Source organism: Hippopotamus amphibius, chromosome 5 (genome assembly GCF_030028045.1).
Source record: "Hippopotamus amphibius kiboko isolate mHipAmp2 chromosome 5, mHipAmp2.hap2, whole genome shotgun sequence".
Classification (NCBI taxonomy): Eukaryota; Metazoa; Chordata; class Mammalia; order Artiodactyla; family Hippopotamidae; genus Hippopotamus; species Hippopotamus amphibius.
In genome coordinates this window covers 156,135,147-156,151,688 of record NC_080190.1, presented here as the reverse complement: position 1 = coordinate 156,151,688, position 16,542 = coordinate 156,135,147, and the positions used below count along the sequence as shown (strand labels likewise).

At 44.6% G+C, this 16,542-nt stretch overlaps 1 protein-coding gene across 1 annotated transcript in view; it reads left to right on the top strand.

The window, feature by feature from the left end:
• Positions 1-622: 622 nt before the first annotated feature.
• Positions 623-16,542, top strand: part of SNTB1 (syntrophin beta 1) — a 225,977-nt gene continuing 210,057 nt past the window's right edge. Inside the window, exons 1-2 of the mRNA XM_057735334.1 lie at positions 623-989; positions 1,547-2,331. Of these exons, the coding sequence (XP_057591317.1) occupies positions 1,758-2,331 (574 nt within the window). The 5' untranslated portion in view covers positions 623-989; positions 1,547-1,757. The remainder of the gene's footprint in view (positions 990-1,546; positions 2,332-16,542) is intronic.

The following is a 16,542-nucleotide window of genomic DNA, read 5'->3' as shown; positions in this document are numbered from 1 at the left end:
GTACCTTTATATGAAAGAATAAATAGCTTTGGGAACACTAGTGGGTTAGAAATATAGGAAATAAGGATGCTGCAAGCAGAAGTATAAATCTAAGCGTTCTTTCCCTCAAAAAAAAAAAAAAGTCCAAATGTTTTCATTTCATTCTGGGACCCTGCCTGGAATATCAACCCCCCAATCTTTGGGGATTGGTCTGGGTTTTTAAACATTCTCAATTAAAAGTGTGAATCATTCTGGAAGGGTTAGAGAACTTTCAATGATGATACAACTGGGTTGCGTTTACCTTTAGGAATTCTCAGATTTGTGAATTTGGTTTTGTTCTTGGAGAGAAGGCAGAGAGAGGTGGGAGAGAGGGCAGAGAGAGGTGGGAAAGGAAGGTAAAGGAGAAACGTGAAACACTTCCAGAGCTCCATGAGACCTCCTTAGGGCTGGGGAAAACTTGACAGTTCAACAACCAGGTGGATTCTGGTCCGTTCATCTAAGACATGGGTTATATTGGCATTTTCAGATTGGCCTGGGAAGGTAACCAATAATTATAATATCATTTCCTAGGAAGAATGCAGCTTGAGCTCCAAATAAGTCACTCATAAAGGAACTTTTGAGTCACAATCCATTGTAACCGAGTTCTTAAATGGTGGGCTTTCTATATTGGATCTTGGGAAGAAAGAGAAAGTCACAGGAAGCATTTGGGGTGGCACTGGGGGAAAAAAGATAGGTCAGGAGCAGAGAGCATACAATGTGCTAGAACTGGAAGAACATCTGTCCCTGGGGTCTGAGGCAGGCAGTGACCTGCTGAAAACCCCAGCCAGCAGAGACACCTCTCCAGAGACGCGGTAGAAAGATGCCCTGCATTTAAACGGAAGAAGTTTCCCGCACGCGGGTTATGCTGACGTTTCATTTTGCGTTCTCGGGACAGCCTTCCCTCGTGACTCCAGGGAACCTAGGGCCTCTGTCTGAGTCTACCTGAGAGTCCCTGCGGGAAGGAGAGACAGGTAAGAACTCTGCAGGAGAAGCCGAGACTTGGTTTGAGGAAGCCAGAGTCAGGAGACTTGAATCTAGAGACAGCTCGGGGGGGTGGTGGTGGGGGCGGGGGGGTGATTAGGACTGAGGGGCGATTCAGTAGAGAGTGTGAAAGGGGAGGGGGCCTGGGAACATCCAAGCAGGGGACCAACGCAGGACACACAGACCAGCGCCAGGTGCTATGTGGGCGCCGGCGGAGAAGGGCGAGCGGAGAAGGGACGGTTGGGGCGGGCTGGAGGGGGCAGCTGTCCCTGCGGCGCCCTGGGCTCGGAGGAGGGAGGCGCGGAGGGTCGAGCGGGCGCGCGGTGTGTGGCCGCCGAGGCTGCGGCGGCCGGAACAGGTGAGCGGCCGCCGGGCGCTGCGTCCCCGCCCCTCCCCGGGAGCGACTCCCGCTACCCACCCTCCTCGGCGCTCCGCCGTTCCGCGGCTTCCCCTCGGTTTGGGGTTTTGCAACTGGCAGCTGCCTTTTTTTTTCTTTTTTTTTCTTTCCTTTCCCCTCCCCTGTTTCTGTCTCTCCTTCTTCTTTTAGGTTGCTCCACCCCGCCCAGGATCAGGCTGGGGGGAACCCGCCCGCCCGCCCGCGGGTGCCAACTCGCGCCGGGCGCATCCGCGAAGTCCGGGAGTGGAGTCCCGCGTCCCGCCTCCTCCCCGCGGGGCGCGCTCTCCTCTCTCCCCCCGCAACCCTTCCCCACTTTTTCCCCCCTTTTGCAATCACATGGCATTTTAAGAATGCCGGAAAGATGGCGGTAGCGGCGGCGGCGGCGGCGGCGGCGGGGCCGGCCGGCGGGGGAGGCGGCCGGGCGCAGCGGAGCGGGCTGCTGGAAGTTTTGGTGCGGGATCGCTGGCACAAAGTTCTGGTGAACTTGAGCGAGGACGCCCTGGTTCTGAGCTGCGAGGAGGGCGCTGCGGCGTACAACGGCATCGGGACCGCCACCAATGGCTCGTTCTGCAGGGGCGCCGGCGCGGGGCACCCGGGCGCGGGCGGCGCGCAGCCCCCGGACTCGCCCGCCGGGGTCCGCACCGCCTTCACCGACCTGCCCGAGCAGGTGCCCGAGTCCATCTCGAACCAGAAGCGCGGCGTGAAGGTGCTGAAGCAGGAGCTGGGCGGGCTGGGCATCAGCATCAAGGGGGGCAAGGAGAACAAGATGCCCATCCTCATCAGCAAGATCTTCAAGGGGCTGGCGGCGGACCAGACCCAAGCCCTGTACGTGGGCGACGCCATCCTGTCCGTGAACGGGGCCGACCTGCGGGACGCCACGCACGACGAGGCGGTGCAGGCGCTGAAACGCGCCGGCAAGGAAGTGCTGCTGGAAGGTGAGGGGTTAACGCCGGGCGGGCGGCTAGGGATGCGCGGCGCTCCCCCACCCCCTGAGCCGCATCCTCACACCCATCCGCTTGCCGTCACCCACCAGGGGGCCGCAGCGCGCAGGTGGCGGAGTTTTGACAACTTTTACCCACCTGGGGGCAACTGGTTCCCACCCTAGGGTCGTCCCAGGCGTCGACCCGGCGGGGATGTAGGAAAAGGCTAGGTGAGCAGGGTTTCTTTAGCTGCCACTCTGTGCAGAGCACCGGGTGGGAGGCGTAGTGCGCCTTGTCTCATTTTTATCCGCGCGAAATCCTAGTGTAGTGTATGTAGGGGCTGGAAGTGAAACTGGCAATGAAGGGTACGGTCCACGTTCCGAAGCTAGCTCACTGAGTAATCGCAACCCTGGCAGTTTTCTGTTTTGGCACAGTTTCCTTCTCAGAAGTCTGTGCAGCCCAGCTAAAAAAAGGGCTGAATCTCAAAGGGGCCAGAGAGGGGTGGCAACGTGTGAATGCTAAACTCCCACCACCCTTCCCAGCTTCCCTCCTTTCACATTGGAACCTGGGCTTCTGGCTAGGGAGTTGTGCCAAGGGCTGGGAAGTGCGTTGAAGCTTTATGCAAAAGTTCACTTCTGCTGCCAGGTGTTTGGCCGGTCAGTCTGGATTCCAGGTTGCTCCCGGTGGAGGAGGGCTGGTGAAGTGGTTTTCCTGCCTGCATTTTCCCGGTGTTTTTCCTCCACCTCTCGGAGTGATTTGAAAACAACTCTGCATTTGTAAACAATCTCCCCTGCGTGTGAGGTGTCTTAGAAACTACTCTCTTGAGATCTGATGTCCCCATTCTCCTAGTTACCGAATGTAAGTAGAATAGGCAGCACCGTTTTGCTCCCTTTTGTGGTTGTGTGGCGTTATTTGGGGAAGAAGGGCAGTAGGGGAGTAGAGGGATAACGCATTCTCCTTTCCCAGTACAGCTGCATCTCTCACTTGATGTGTTCCTCTCAGCCTCTTATTTTGCTTGGTACATACATACCTCTTTCAGCACTAATGTCACGTAAATATCTATTTACCTATCTTGCGTCCCCCCCACCCCCCTATTTTGATTGAGTTGTCTGGAGGCTTTTATTTAGTTTGGGATCATCTCCCTTGAGCTCCATGACATGCCTGCTGAGTCAATGAATAAATGATCCCATGGCCATTGAAGCACAATGTTTCAACTGAGACCTTGTAAACTGGTGGTTAATTTAAGTCCGAAATTAAGAACTGAAGTCAATTTCCTGATCATCAATTGTGGTGCTGGTGTGTGAAACCGAGAAAAGTTCGAAGTTGGGAAACCAACTCTGTTCCCTGCAACAGCTGATGCAACTCTCTGGTACATGGTGGCCCACCTCCTGGCCTAGAATACAGAAGGGTTTTTTCCCCCTTTTATTTGTCTAGAGGATTTGTGATGTCTTCATACTTAATTCCTACCTGGGATCCAGAAAGAGGAAGGCTGTTTGCTTTGGCTTGATGATTAACATAAATAAACAGAAAAAAGTTTTCTTTATTCAAGTGTGTGTCGGCTTGTGTGACAAGGGGCAGGTGGAATCCGGAGCAAGTGTAGTTTGGACTATAAACGCCTGGCCACCTGCTTGTATAGCAATATTTACTGCAAAGTATCAGGGGGCACAAAGGCAGGTCATTTCTATTTCAGGCACTGCCCTTCATTTTGTCTCTTTTCTTCTCCTTAGTTTCAATTTAATGAATAGTGACTTTGTAAAGAAGGAAAAAGAAAATCTCACCCCAAAAGAGGAAGAAAATGTGACTCCCTACAGTTGAAAATAAACTTAAAGAAAAAAAAAATCAAGCAGTTACTGGTCTGACTTGATTGGTGCAGCAACTGAAAATGAGTTTTGTGAAAAGCTCTAAATGTAACATTCTTACAACAGATTGTTGTGTGATCCACGCAGGACCTCTAGGGGAAGACCTGTGGGCTTCCTAGACACGACCCACCTGAGCTTGGGGCAGCAGTCCTATTCCAAGCCTGAGTTTTCAGAAGTCGACTATTAAGATAAGCAAGAGCCCCCTCCCCGCTCCTAAAACGTCTCTTCTTCCAAGAGTATTGGTCCTAAATGAGGTGGGAGTGTTCATGTATCATCAAGTCAAATAGCACACAACCTCTTTTGTGGCTTGGCCCAGTGCAGGGATTCCCAGCTGAAGGAACTTAAGAACCACCGGAAGGGCTTTTTAAAATCACCTATCTACTTGCTCCTGCACTGAAGTGCCATCTTGATTCCAGAATTTCTACACAGGAAAGGCTTTGCAGATGTAATCTAGTTGAACGAGAGGGCTAAGGGAGATGTATTAAAGATATATTTATATGGCAAAGGCACTGTTTTCTACTTAGGTTGCTTTCTGGGGAGTTTGTTGAGGGAGCGGATGTAGACTGGTGTAGTCCCTCAACCACTGCCAGTAGGAACCCCCACTACGTGACATGCGCCCCCTAGTGGAGACTGACTGCCTCTACTAATAGTACATCCTGTGAAATGCAACCCTGCACTGCAAATTTCAATGCCTGCGTTCTAGTCTTCGATTATGCCACAGAAAGATCTTAACCTCCCTGAACCTCAGTGTCTTCTAAAAAATGAGAAAAAAAGAAATGCTTACTTACCGGGCTGCTGTATGGAAGAGCACTCTCAGAATTTAAAAGGTGGGGGCGGGGGGGGGGGCATTTGTCAAATGCCTGCTGTGATTAGTTATTTTTACAATTCAAATGAAGATGAAATTGCCCCTTCTAAGGGACACACCTTTCCTATTCCTTTACTAGAGTTTATATTTTTAAATTTTTATTCTGCCCCCCCTTTTTTTTATTTTGGACTATAGAACTGTAATGTTAGGAGACCATTGCTCTGGGAAAAGAGAATCATAGCAACCACTAACATCTCTGGAGCACTTCATATGTGCCAGGGGTTACTTACATTTGTTCACGTTACACTGCTAGTAACTCCTTGAGGCTAGTGCTACTGTTGCGCATTTTACCAACGAGAAACTAACTTTTACAGACAACAGACATTTATTTGAATAAACTAACAGAGCTAGAAGGCATCCAGGTCTATCAGACTTCAAAGCGCATACTTAGGAGCTCCAGGTGAAATTGATACTCTGAGCTTCTGATTCAACTGAGTGCTTGAATCAGTTGAAGCTTCTTCAGTTAGTGGGCTCAAGATGTTCTTCCCTATCCCTCGAATGTGCTGTCATGTGTGGGACAGCTTTGAGCAGGAAACAGCAGTTGTGTGCACCATTCAAAAGGGAGAGACAGGAAAGAGGATTGAGTCTCAAAGTTCTAATCACCAAGTGTCTGGCTATCAAGAGGGAGCTGCTGTGATATGGCCCAAAATTACAATGTGACTGAGCCTCCATCATTGAACGTATGGTGGGCAAAGAGACTAAATTGCAATTCAGACTTAAACAGTGAATAAACTATGCCAGTTAAGTCAGTGTTAAACCAAACGTGCATCACAGTTAACATCAGAAGTCTTCACAGTATGAACTCATTTCCCATTTTAGGGAGTTGGGAACAGGGACCCTGCATTCAGCTGTGCAGGTATTGAACCCTATGACTCCAGGAGTGTACCCTCTGGAGATGGGCAGGGCACACCTGCATAAATGTCTTTGGCAGCTCTGGGTACAGAGGGGGTAAGGGAAAGAGTTTTTTGCCCTTCTATTAATAGTAAAATCATAATGTGGACTATATCAACGTTTTGTAACTGAAGCTACAAGAAAACTAGTTTTTTCAGAACTTTGTTGAGATCAAGGACTGCAGAATGTTCTGGAAGTGGAGGCGGGGGGGGTGGATAGAATTATGCTGGGGTACAGACGTCTCCTATGCAACTGGACTAGGAAAAGTGGAAACTCAAAGGAGAAAGCCAGAGATAGTTGTTAACGTTAATCCTGTCCATCCAAGTTTCGCCCTCAGTACTGCTCCCAGGAATGCTTGGCTGTTGACATCATATAAAATGTCACTTTCATAATCACTTTCTCCAGTGGTGGAAGTAGGGATGGTGGGGCAGGGAGATTGGGGGGGGGGGAGGTGCCAGGGAAGGGCAGTGATTTTGCTGGCATACAATCTCAGGATTGGATGAGAATTTGAACTTTAAAGAATCTTTATTTAGGATGTACGGATCCTTAAAGAATACGCAAGAATCCTGGAATAAGAATCTTGAAACTTTAAGTTACCTTGTAACTAATAATTACACTTTTTGCAAGGTACGTTATTTCTTTGGATCTTAACTTTCTTCATTGGAAAGCTAGAGAGCTGGGGTAAGCCATCTCAACCTATTTCACTTCAAATCTTATAAATTCAGACCCAATACACATTTAATAACAAATCTTTCTAACACTCCTCTTATTATCATGAAATGAATTTCATAAGTATAACCTAACTCTAAATTTAAAATCAAAATAATGCCCTATTATTTTATTATTATTAACATTAGTAAAATGGAGAAATGAATTTTTAAAAATATGTTTCAATAGATAAATGCATTGTACAACTACACCAGAGGTCATAATGAAGGAGATAAATGCTGGTACTTGTATGTAAAATTACTATCGATGCAAAACAACAAATAAAGATGGGTAGGGGTATGTAGTACCATTTGGGATCTGGAAAAATCTTGCAGTGTGAAGGACTGTCTCAGATGTTGCAAGATGTCTTGGATCCCGGTTCCTATCACTAAATGTTAGTCGTATGCCAGCACCCCCCACCTTGACCTCTAAAATGCCTCCATAAATCTATGAACTGCTATTGGGAAAGGGCAAGAACCACCCTCTTGAGAACCCGTGTTCTATGAGAATGCTAATTCTACTTTACCACTTTATAATGCCTAACCTTTTGCAAACTCTTTTTACATGTGTGATAGTAGCTGACACTTACATAATACCTTGTACCAGATGCTGTTCTTAGCACTTTAGATGGACTAGATCAGTGGATTCTCACAATAGCCCGATGCTATCAGTATGTCTGTTCTACAGATGAGAAAACGGAGGCACAGATCAGTTAAGCCACTTGCCAAAGAAACACAGTGAATAAATGCTGAGGCTGAGATTTAAGCACAAGCCTTAAAGCTTTGATCCTCATAAATAGCGTATAAAATAAGCGGATTAGGGATGCTTCTCCTCAACTCGTTGATTAGGAAAGTGAAGCTCTAAGAGGTGGAATGATTTGTCCTTATGAGGTCTTTCTTCTACTTTCTTGTTTGGAATATTCGTTTTCTGGTTGTGGCTGTAACAAATAACCAGAAACCCTGGTGAATTAAAACACATTTACTATCTTACATTTTGTTAAAGTCAGAAGCCTGATGCAGCTCTCATGGAGCTAAAATCAAGGTGTCTGCAGGGCTGCATTCCTTTCTGGAGGCCCTTTTCTAGAAGCTTCTAGAGACCACTCACATGCCTTGGCTTATGGCTGCCTTCCATTAAGCCTGGGATAGCAGTGTGAATTCTTCTCACCTCGAATCACTCCAGCCTCTATTATGCCTCCTTCTCCACTTTTCAAGGACCCTTATGAGTACAGTGGTCACATCCAGATAATCCAGGGTAATCTCCCCATTTAAAGTTCAGGGATTAGCAACCCTAATTCAACTTGCAATCCTAATTCCCGTTTGCCATGTAAGGCAACATATTCACAGGATTTGGAGACTAGGCATCTGTTTTTTTTGGGGGGGAGGGGGATGGCATTTTTCTGCTACCAAATCTGGTTTGCTGAAGTCATAGTGGTGCAGAATTCCTAGGTAGGGCTTCAAGAATATACTGAACCACAGTAAATAATCACTTCCTGTCTCATTGCAAAGGAGTTCTTCGTTCATTCATTTGTTTACGCATCTAACAAGTTATTTATTCAGTTTCTTCCATGTGCCGCACACCACTAGGGGATCACCCTCAAGAAGCAACATTTGAGTGACAGCCGCAGATCAGCGCCACGCAGGCAACTACAGGATTGAGTAAAAAGGGCTACATCCAGGGTATCATGAGATGCGGTGATTGCTTATGGGAAGGGCAGCTGGCCCCGCCTTGGGCTAGGAAAGGGAAATGCCTCAGGGCAACCCAAAAAAGAGCTTGGGCATCAGCTGTAGCTCAGTGTGTCTGATCAGGTAGGATGTGCCCTTCAGACCTTGCTGAAGGGCAAGAGTGAAAAAAGACCAGAGAATTGAGCAGGGGTCAAGGCTTGTAGGCCTTGTTACAGAGTTGAATTTCATTCTGAGGGTGAAGTGTTTTAGGCAGGGAAATGTCACGCTCGGCTTCACATTTCAAGAAGCTCACTCTCTAGAGCGATGCTTCTAACATGACGTCGGCAGGGCTCGTGAAATGACTGGCTCTCCATTTCCACCCAGCTGCCCCGGGATGCAGCCACTTGACCTTGAATTATACCTGGGGGCACCTCCTCGAGCAAGGCTTAGGTTTGTAAAGGGGCTTCACTCATGTTATGATTTTGTCACCAGGTCAGCCCTTTGTGGATGCTTGGACAGGTGTTACAATTCCCCTCTTGCACAGGAGGAAATGGAAATGCTGAGGGTGAGATGACTGGTCCCAGGTTACCTTGTGAATGATGGAGCCAGAAATCAGATCATCTAACATCCCACCAGCTCTTCTGCTGCATGCTACACAAACTCTAGACATGGTGCGGGGACCAAAAGAAGTCTCAGAGGACGAAGGCTTGGCCCCTGATTTCGGGAGCCTTATAGTAGTTAGCGAGGTAGGGCATTTGAAGCTGATTGTGAAGTACTTGAGATTAGGAAGACAAATAGGGTGATTTTTACCCCATTATATACAGCATAGTACCTGGCAGACATTAGGCTGTTAAAATGTGTTAGAAAGGGAAAAAATGGAAGGACAGATGGAAGGAAGGAAGGAAGGAGGGAGGGAGGGCAGGGAGGGAGGAAGGAAAGAAGAGGGGAAGGGAGAGAAAAAATTGGGGGATTTAGCAATGACCCTTTTTTATGACTCCCATCTTCCAGCACTCATGCTGTTGGACTATGGTGATAAACGTTTGGCATCCAGGAGTGAAAACTATACCTTTTCCTGTAGAGAAAAGGAATAAAGAAAGGACTTTATAAATCTAGGAAGCACTTAACATAGATCAGTCTTAAAAGACAGTTGACAAAAGAGGAGCCAGACATGATTTCTAAAGTGATTGGAAAATGTAATTATCCTTCTCGTGTTATACTTATAACCACTTTGCCTTTGCCCCAGTGTGGCTCAGGGACCTACCTACAAGTCCCAGTAAGTAAGAATGCTTTCTACCCGAGGAGATGAGGAGATGAAAACCGCCTGCTTAGATATTTTAATTGTTTCTTTTTTAAGCTTATGTATCAGCCTGAGAATTCAGACCATATATTCCTTAAGTGAAGCTGATCAGAGTGGTCTTTCAATTCCTTCTTTCTGCCGGGCTGGGGGATGCTCTTCATGTTCGGCGGTGCATTTTAGCTGTCACCCCATGGAGCATGTATTAAAAATAACTCACTGCACACGGCTCCACATTTGTGAAAGACATCTGACCAAAGCTACCAGCGGTCTGTTGGCGAAGGGAAATTATTCTCTGGCAGTTAGTGGCCTACTAAGAATTCTACTTCAAATGATGCATTTCAAGGCAGTTAATGTTAAAGGAAAGCCAGAATTTCCCCCCCACACTTATAACAAGTGTTTTATATACCAGACCTCATTACCCACTTCACTGGCTTTGATCTATAATAATGTGTGCCTTTAGCTCTGGCCTGCAGAGTGAGACTTAAGAGAAAATATGTAATGTGCACCACGAAGTAAATGTCCTAACACCCACGCAAATGAGCCCCATTCCCCAAGTGGAATAGACAAGATGGAAAAGTTCAGGATTAATAATGATTGTCATGGAACTTAAAGGAATGATCCATACTTTAGCTCAGTACTTTTTTTTTTTAATTTATTGGCTGCGTTGGGTCTTCGTTGCTGCACATGGGCTTTCTCTAGTTGCAGCGAGCCGGGGGGTGGGGGTGGGGGGGCTAGTCTTCATTGTGGTGTGCGGGCTCCTCATTGTGGTGGCTTCTCTTGTTGCAGAGCACGGGCTCTAGGCGTGAGGGCTTCAGTAGTTGCAGCACATGGGCTCAATAGTTGTGGCTCACGGGCTCTGGAGTGCAGGCTCAATTGTTGTGGTGCACGGGCTTAGTTGCTCCATGGCTTGTGGGATCTTACTGGGGCAGGGATCAAACCTGTGCCCCGTGCATTGGCAGGTGGATTCTTAACCACTGTGCCACCTAGGAAGTCCTAGCTCAGTACTTTTTAAAACTGCTTCTCCTCCCTGTGGACTGATGCATCGTTCTTAGCATGTTCATAAATGTAGGAGGGTCTGTCTAGAATATAATGGGTTTCTGAGGGTGACTGCAACTGACATGTCCAGTTTGCATTGTTGTTCGAACTGCTCTTGTTTCTTCCTGTTGCAGTTTCTTTTTTCACAGTGGTAAAAAACAGTGGTTCAGAGGGTGGGCCTTGGATTTATTTTGTCTGGGCATAAATTTGCACGCTACCTCTTTCTAGCTGTGTGATCATATGCAAGTTACTTAACTACAAGCTTCAATTTCTTAATCAGTATGCTCATTGTAAGGAGTTGAGTGATTATGTGTGTAAAGTGGCTAGCTCATTGCCTGGAATGTAGTCTGCACTGAATAATTACTAACTGTATAATATGTCACATCTCATGCTTAGCTAAGTATTATTTTCGGGTAGAGGGTTCAATCGTAGAAGTCAAATGAAGGGTTCAGTCATAATGCTCTGTAAAGCCTTTTGAGGAGCACAAGGGAAAGTTTGGGATTTGCCATGTTAGGGAACCGAATGATGTCAGTGATGGCCTCGGAGAGTTTGTCTGCCTGTGGGGGTGAATTATGATCCCACAAGGGTGTATTTTATTGATGATTTTTAGATGCATCAGATGCTTTCCATCAACCAAACCACAGCATAGGCTGCTGTGGTTTTCAGTGGGCAAATGTGAACTGTGTCTTAAAATGCTGATATGCAGGAACATGCAGAAAAGTGTTTTGTGGAGGGAAAGTGGGCAAGTAGGGATTTAATCTACCCAGCAAAATTCAAAAGTCTTAGAAAAATTTTCTAGTAATTATAGGAATGTGAAGATCGTATTAGCCCAAAGAAACCCAAATGTTTCTTTGATCAAAAATGTGAAATATTTATATAACCATTACTAAATTGGAAATATACTTTAGTTTTTTATTCTGTTATTTAGTACTTACTGTGTTTCGTGGAATCCAAGAGACCATTCAGTGGAAGATAAATCATTGTTTATGTACCCTTAAGAAATACAAAACTGTCTAAGATGGAGAGTCTAATAGGACACCTGCATAAAATTGGGACACCAAAGGGCTGTGCCTTCAATGCAGGGATAAATGAAAAATAAACCCATCACATAGTAAGCGACAACAAAGGCACTCATTTCAAATTTGGTACTGGTAGAAGGAAGGAAAAATATATCTCCTACGATTTCAAATTGCAAGTTGGTCCTAAAAAATATTTAGGTCTGAATTTACAACGTCAGTGTGAGTTTTAAAAAGTGCTTAGGCAGGACTTCCAAGGTGGCGCAGTGGTTAAGAATCCACCTGCCAATGCAGGGGACACAGGTTCGAGCCTTGCTCTGGGAAGATTCCACATGCCACGGAGCAACTAAACCTGTGAGCCACAACTATTGAGCACATGTGCTGCAACTATTGAAGCCCACACGCCTAGAGCCTGTGATCCATAACAAGAGAAGCCATTACAATGAGGAGCCCGCGCACCACAATGAAGGGTAGCCCCTGCTCGCATCAACTAGAGAGAGCCCGAGTGCAGCAACGAAGACCCAATGCAGCCAATAAATAAAAATTTAAAAAGTACTTAGGCAGATAATCTAATCTAAAGTGTTCTCAGATTGGGAGGGCCCCAATGAATAATAGGAGAAATTATACATACTCCCTGTAAGAACTTGGTTTCTATCCAGGCCTTCAGAGATTTTAAGGCCCATCCCCCAACTCAGAGATGATAAAATATGAAAAAAAAATGGGCGCTTTGAATTGATGAGGTATGGTGTAAAATTGTTACACAACTGCTTATGAAAATAATTTTTCTTTTAATGTTTGTAAAGTGGGAGCTTGTTGGTAGATTGAAGCAAAAATCTGTAGAGGAATGAGATGAAATTCCTGTTCTTCTAAAATAGAAAAGCCCAGAGGGGCAACCGGTGTAGAGTAATAAACTACATTTATATACATTACAAATAAGTTCTATAATAATAATAATAAATTATAAAGGAGTAAATGTTGTAACAGAACTTATGGAATATCTGAAGGTACTAAGGATATGTGAAGTGGAAAGGAATGCTTTCCACTCCAGAAGAGGTGACATTAGGATTACATAAGCAAAGTAAAATTTAAAATACAGGTAATTACGTGGCTATTTGGGGCCCTGAATTTCAAATACTTTCATCTGAAACATCCTTTCATCTGCAATGAAAGTCAAGGTTAATGATTTTTCTTTTTTGCTTGCTGTATCCATATATCGTCCTCTGTTCCCTACTTTATTTTTAGAATTTGTCTAAATCAAAATAATATATGCTTATAGCGTTCCTTCGCCTACCCTCTCCCATATCTTCTCTCCTGTTCCCCAGAATATTAGAATATATATAGCAGGATAGGCATATTGTTTAGAATATTCTAATAGCAGTATGGGCATATGATTTAGTATATTGGAATACCTATTTTTTGCATACTAGAATACATATTCTAGTATTCTGAATAACGTGCCTCTACTGGTATTTCTTGATATATCAGATTTAGTTATTACTGACTAAATCAGTGTGTGTTTATAAAATGATGATGTCAGTATTGCTCCATTTTCAAGTCAAGTAATTTTCTGTGATCAGGTTTCTTGCAATTATTAACAGCTTTTCTTTTTTTTTCCATTTGCTTAGTTTTCTTCAATTTCTTTTTTCAAATGCAGCACCAATGTTTCAATTTTCTAGCAATAATTTTTTTCAGATGTTCACACATATCAAATAATCCACCCATTCTGCTTATTTTTCTCCCAGAGCCCTGCCACTCTGGACTGGTTCTGTCTTGGCCTGGTGTGTGGCCTTCTTCCTCAGGTTGTCCTTGGCTTTTTCCTGTGTCTGTTTTCCTGGATCTACTGTCACCTTCATTTTTTGTTTACTCCCTAGTTTTGCTGGAGAACGTTCTTTAGTGGCTTTCTGAGAAAGAATGTTTGGGAGGTAAATATGTGATAATATCTTTAATCTATTTTCTCACTGGGTTGGTCCTTTGGGTGTGGTAGTCTGAGGTAGCAGTCATTTTCCCTCAGCAGTTTTCAGGGTTGCTAGTGAGACATCTTATGCCATTCTCATTCTCTTTATTTTATGTGTGAACTATTTCTTTTTTCTGGAAACTTTTAATACTTCCTTTTATCTCTGATATTCTCATTTGTATAGAGTGACTTGCCTTGGTGTGAGGCTTTTGGTAATAAATTTTTCAAGCACTTAGTGGACACCAATAGGCTGAAGCCGTAGTTCCCAAACTGTGTGCCAAGATACCCTAGGGTACCCCAATGAACTCACAAGGGTACCATGGAATATTTTAAAGTTTCAGGGTAAATAGCAGCTTCTGTTGGATACCAGGCAAACCACTAAAGGGAGTTTCAATATTGGATTGTTATATTCCTTCAATAATGTGAATATCTTTGCAAAGCTGGATTTTCTGCAATTACTGTGATAAGAAATTATTAAATTAAATTAAAAATAACAAGTACCACATGAAATGAAGGTGGCAGAATCCAATATGATTCCAAGGTTTGAGAAGTTGCATAGTGCCCAACGAATGCTAAGTTTTTAGGGCATAAAGATGTACTATGTTGTTTGGACTTAACTAGTTAATAAATTGAATTGGTAGGTATTTCTTTGGGCCTATGAGTGTCATGAAAAACATAACTAAGACATTTAGGGTGCCATTTACTGAGTAGATTGGGACCTGTGGTCTGAAGGCTCTTACACTTCAGTTCTGGAACATTTTTCATGTATTATTTCTTTGACAATTCCTCCCCTCCATTGTCTTTGCTCTCTGTGTGTGGAAATCCTATAACTGGATGTTGGGCTCTCTGTATTGACACACTAAGAAACTAATTTTTGTTGTATTTTTTTTTTCTCCAGTTGTCCTTCTCTTTTATGTTTGTTCATTTTCATGGACAATTACTAGATTTGTATCTACAACTCTTGTATTGAATCTTTAAAAAATTTTATCTGTTCTATCTCTAAGTTCCAGAACATTTTCTTGGTCTCATTGTTCATTCTTTTTGTATAGCATCCTTTTGTTTTCTAGATGCAGTATCTTTGCTGCTCTCTGTGAACCCATGAATCATAGTTTCTTGGAGACTTTTTTTTTTGTACCAATATTGACTCAGATGTCTTGATGTACCTTTCTGTCCATTTCATTTTTCAGTGCGTTTAGACATATCTGATAGCGTCACGTATTTTAAGATTTGTTTCATTTTTGTGTTCCCCCAAAGGCAGAACCTGAGATGAATATCTCAGTGTAAGAAGTTTTTTTGGGATAGAATCCCAGAAAATAGTGCTAGTAGAGTGGGAATGAAAACACAGCAGTAGAGTGGGAATAAATCCATAAAGACCCTGCTGTGAGGGACTTCCCTGGTGGCACAGTGGTTAAGAATCCGCCTGCCAATGCAGGGGACACAGCATTGAGCCCTGGTCCGGGAAGATCCCACATGCCATGGAGCAACTAAGCCCGTGCACCACAATTACTGAGCCTCCGTTCTAGAGCTGGCAAGCCACAACTACTGAAGCCTGCATGCCTAGAGCCCGTGCTTTGCTACAAGAGAAGCCACTGTAACGAGAAGCCCGTGCACAGCAATGAAAGAGTAGTCCCCATTCTGCAATTAGAGAAAGCCCATGCACAGCAACAAAGACCCAACACAGCCAAAAATAAAAATAAATAAACAAATAAATTTATTTATTTATTTATTTAAAAACAAAAAAATCCCCCGCTGTGAGCCGCTTAGCCACTCTGGAATGTATCAGATCCTAACTGAGGAGTGAGGAAGGGGGTGAAACTTACTCACCAGCTCGCCATCATCATTTCATTAAAGTTGACTGCCTGTGGTATTACCTCTCTGATACTCTTGCTGGCATCTCTGTGAGGGTGACAAGTACCCCCCTGCCGAAAAAATGCCCTCCAGGCGGAGAACTGCGGGTATTCACTCTAAGCAGCTTTCTCTGCATGTAACTGCAGAGGAGACATGATGAACTAACTTGGGCTTCATCTGAACCTCATTTCCTGATATAAAAGTGTTCAGAGGAAATTGTGATCGAAGACGTACTGTGCTCAGACCATTTCCGTCCCAAAATCTTTTGTAAGGGCTGGTTCAGACACAATCAAGGTTGAGTATATTATCCTTGGGATGCCTTGTAAGGCAAAGTTTTGCCCACCTTTACCTGATTTTTAATTTCTCTGAATGTGTGGTTAGCAGAGAGGCTTGCAGTTCCACTTAGTTGATTGCACAGTCCCTGCAAGTAGGTTATCCCAAGTTAGATTAATTGAACCAAAGGGGAACATTGTGTTTCTCAACCTCAATGCTATTGACGTTTTGGACTAGATGAGTCTTTGTTTGGGGGGGGGCAGGGGCTGTCTTTTGCAGAGTAGGATGTTTAAACAGCATCCCTGCCTCCACCCACGAGATGCAAGTAGCATCTTCTGCCCCTGCTTGTAATAACAAGAAATGTCTCCAGACATTGTCAGCTACCCCTTGGAGGACAAATAGCTCCCGCTTGAGAGGCACTGGTGTACAGCCCTGGCTCTCAAACTTGGCCATGCGTTAGAGACACCTAGGAAGCTTTAAAATGCCTCATGACTGGATCCCTCCCTAAGGGATCCTGATTTTAATTACTCAGGGATTTATTCTGGATATTAGTTGGTTTACATGCTCCCCAAGTGATTTTAAAGTACATTTAGGGCTGAGAACCACTGGCCAAAAAATATCTGCTCGTTAACTGGAAAGTAGTGAAACAGAGCCTGAAACAATCGGGAAGGGTGGGACCCATGGTGAACTGGGTTAATCCGATCTCGTCTTAAAGTGGGCAACTTAGGCTCTTATTGCCATGTGGAAGAGATCTCTTTTCTGTTTTGTCTCTGGATCTTGTGATTTTCCTTTATCTGTGCTTTGGAGTGCACAAAAGAC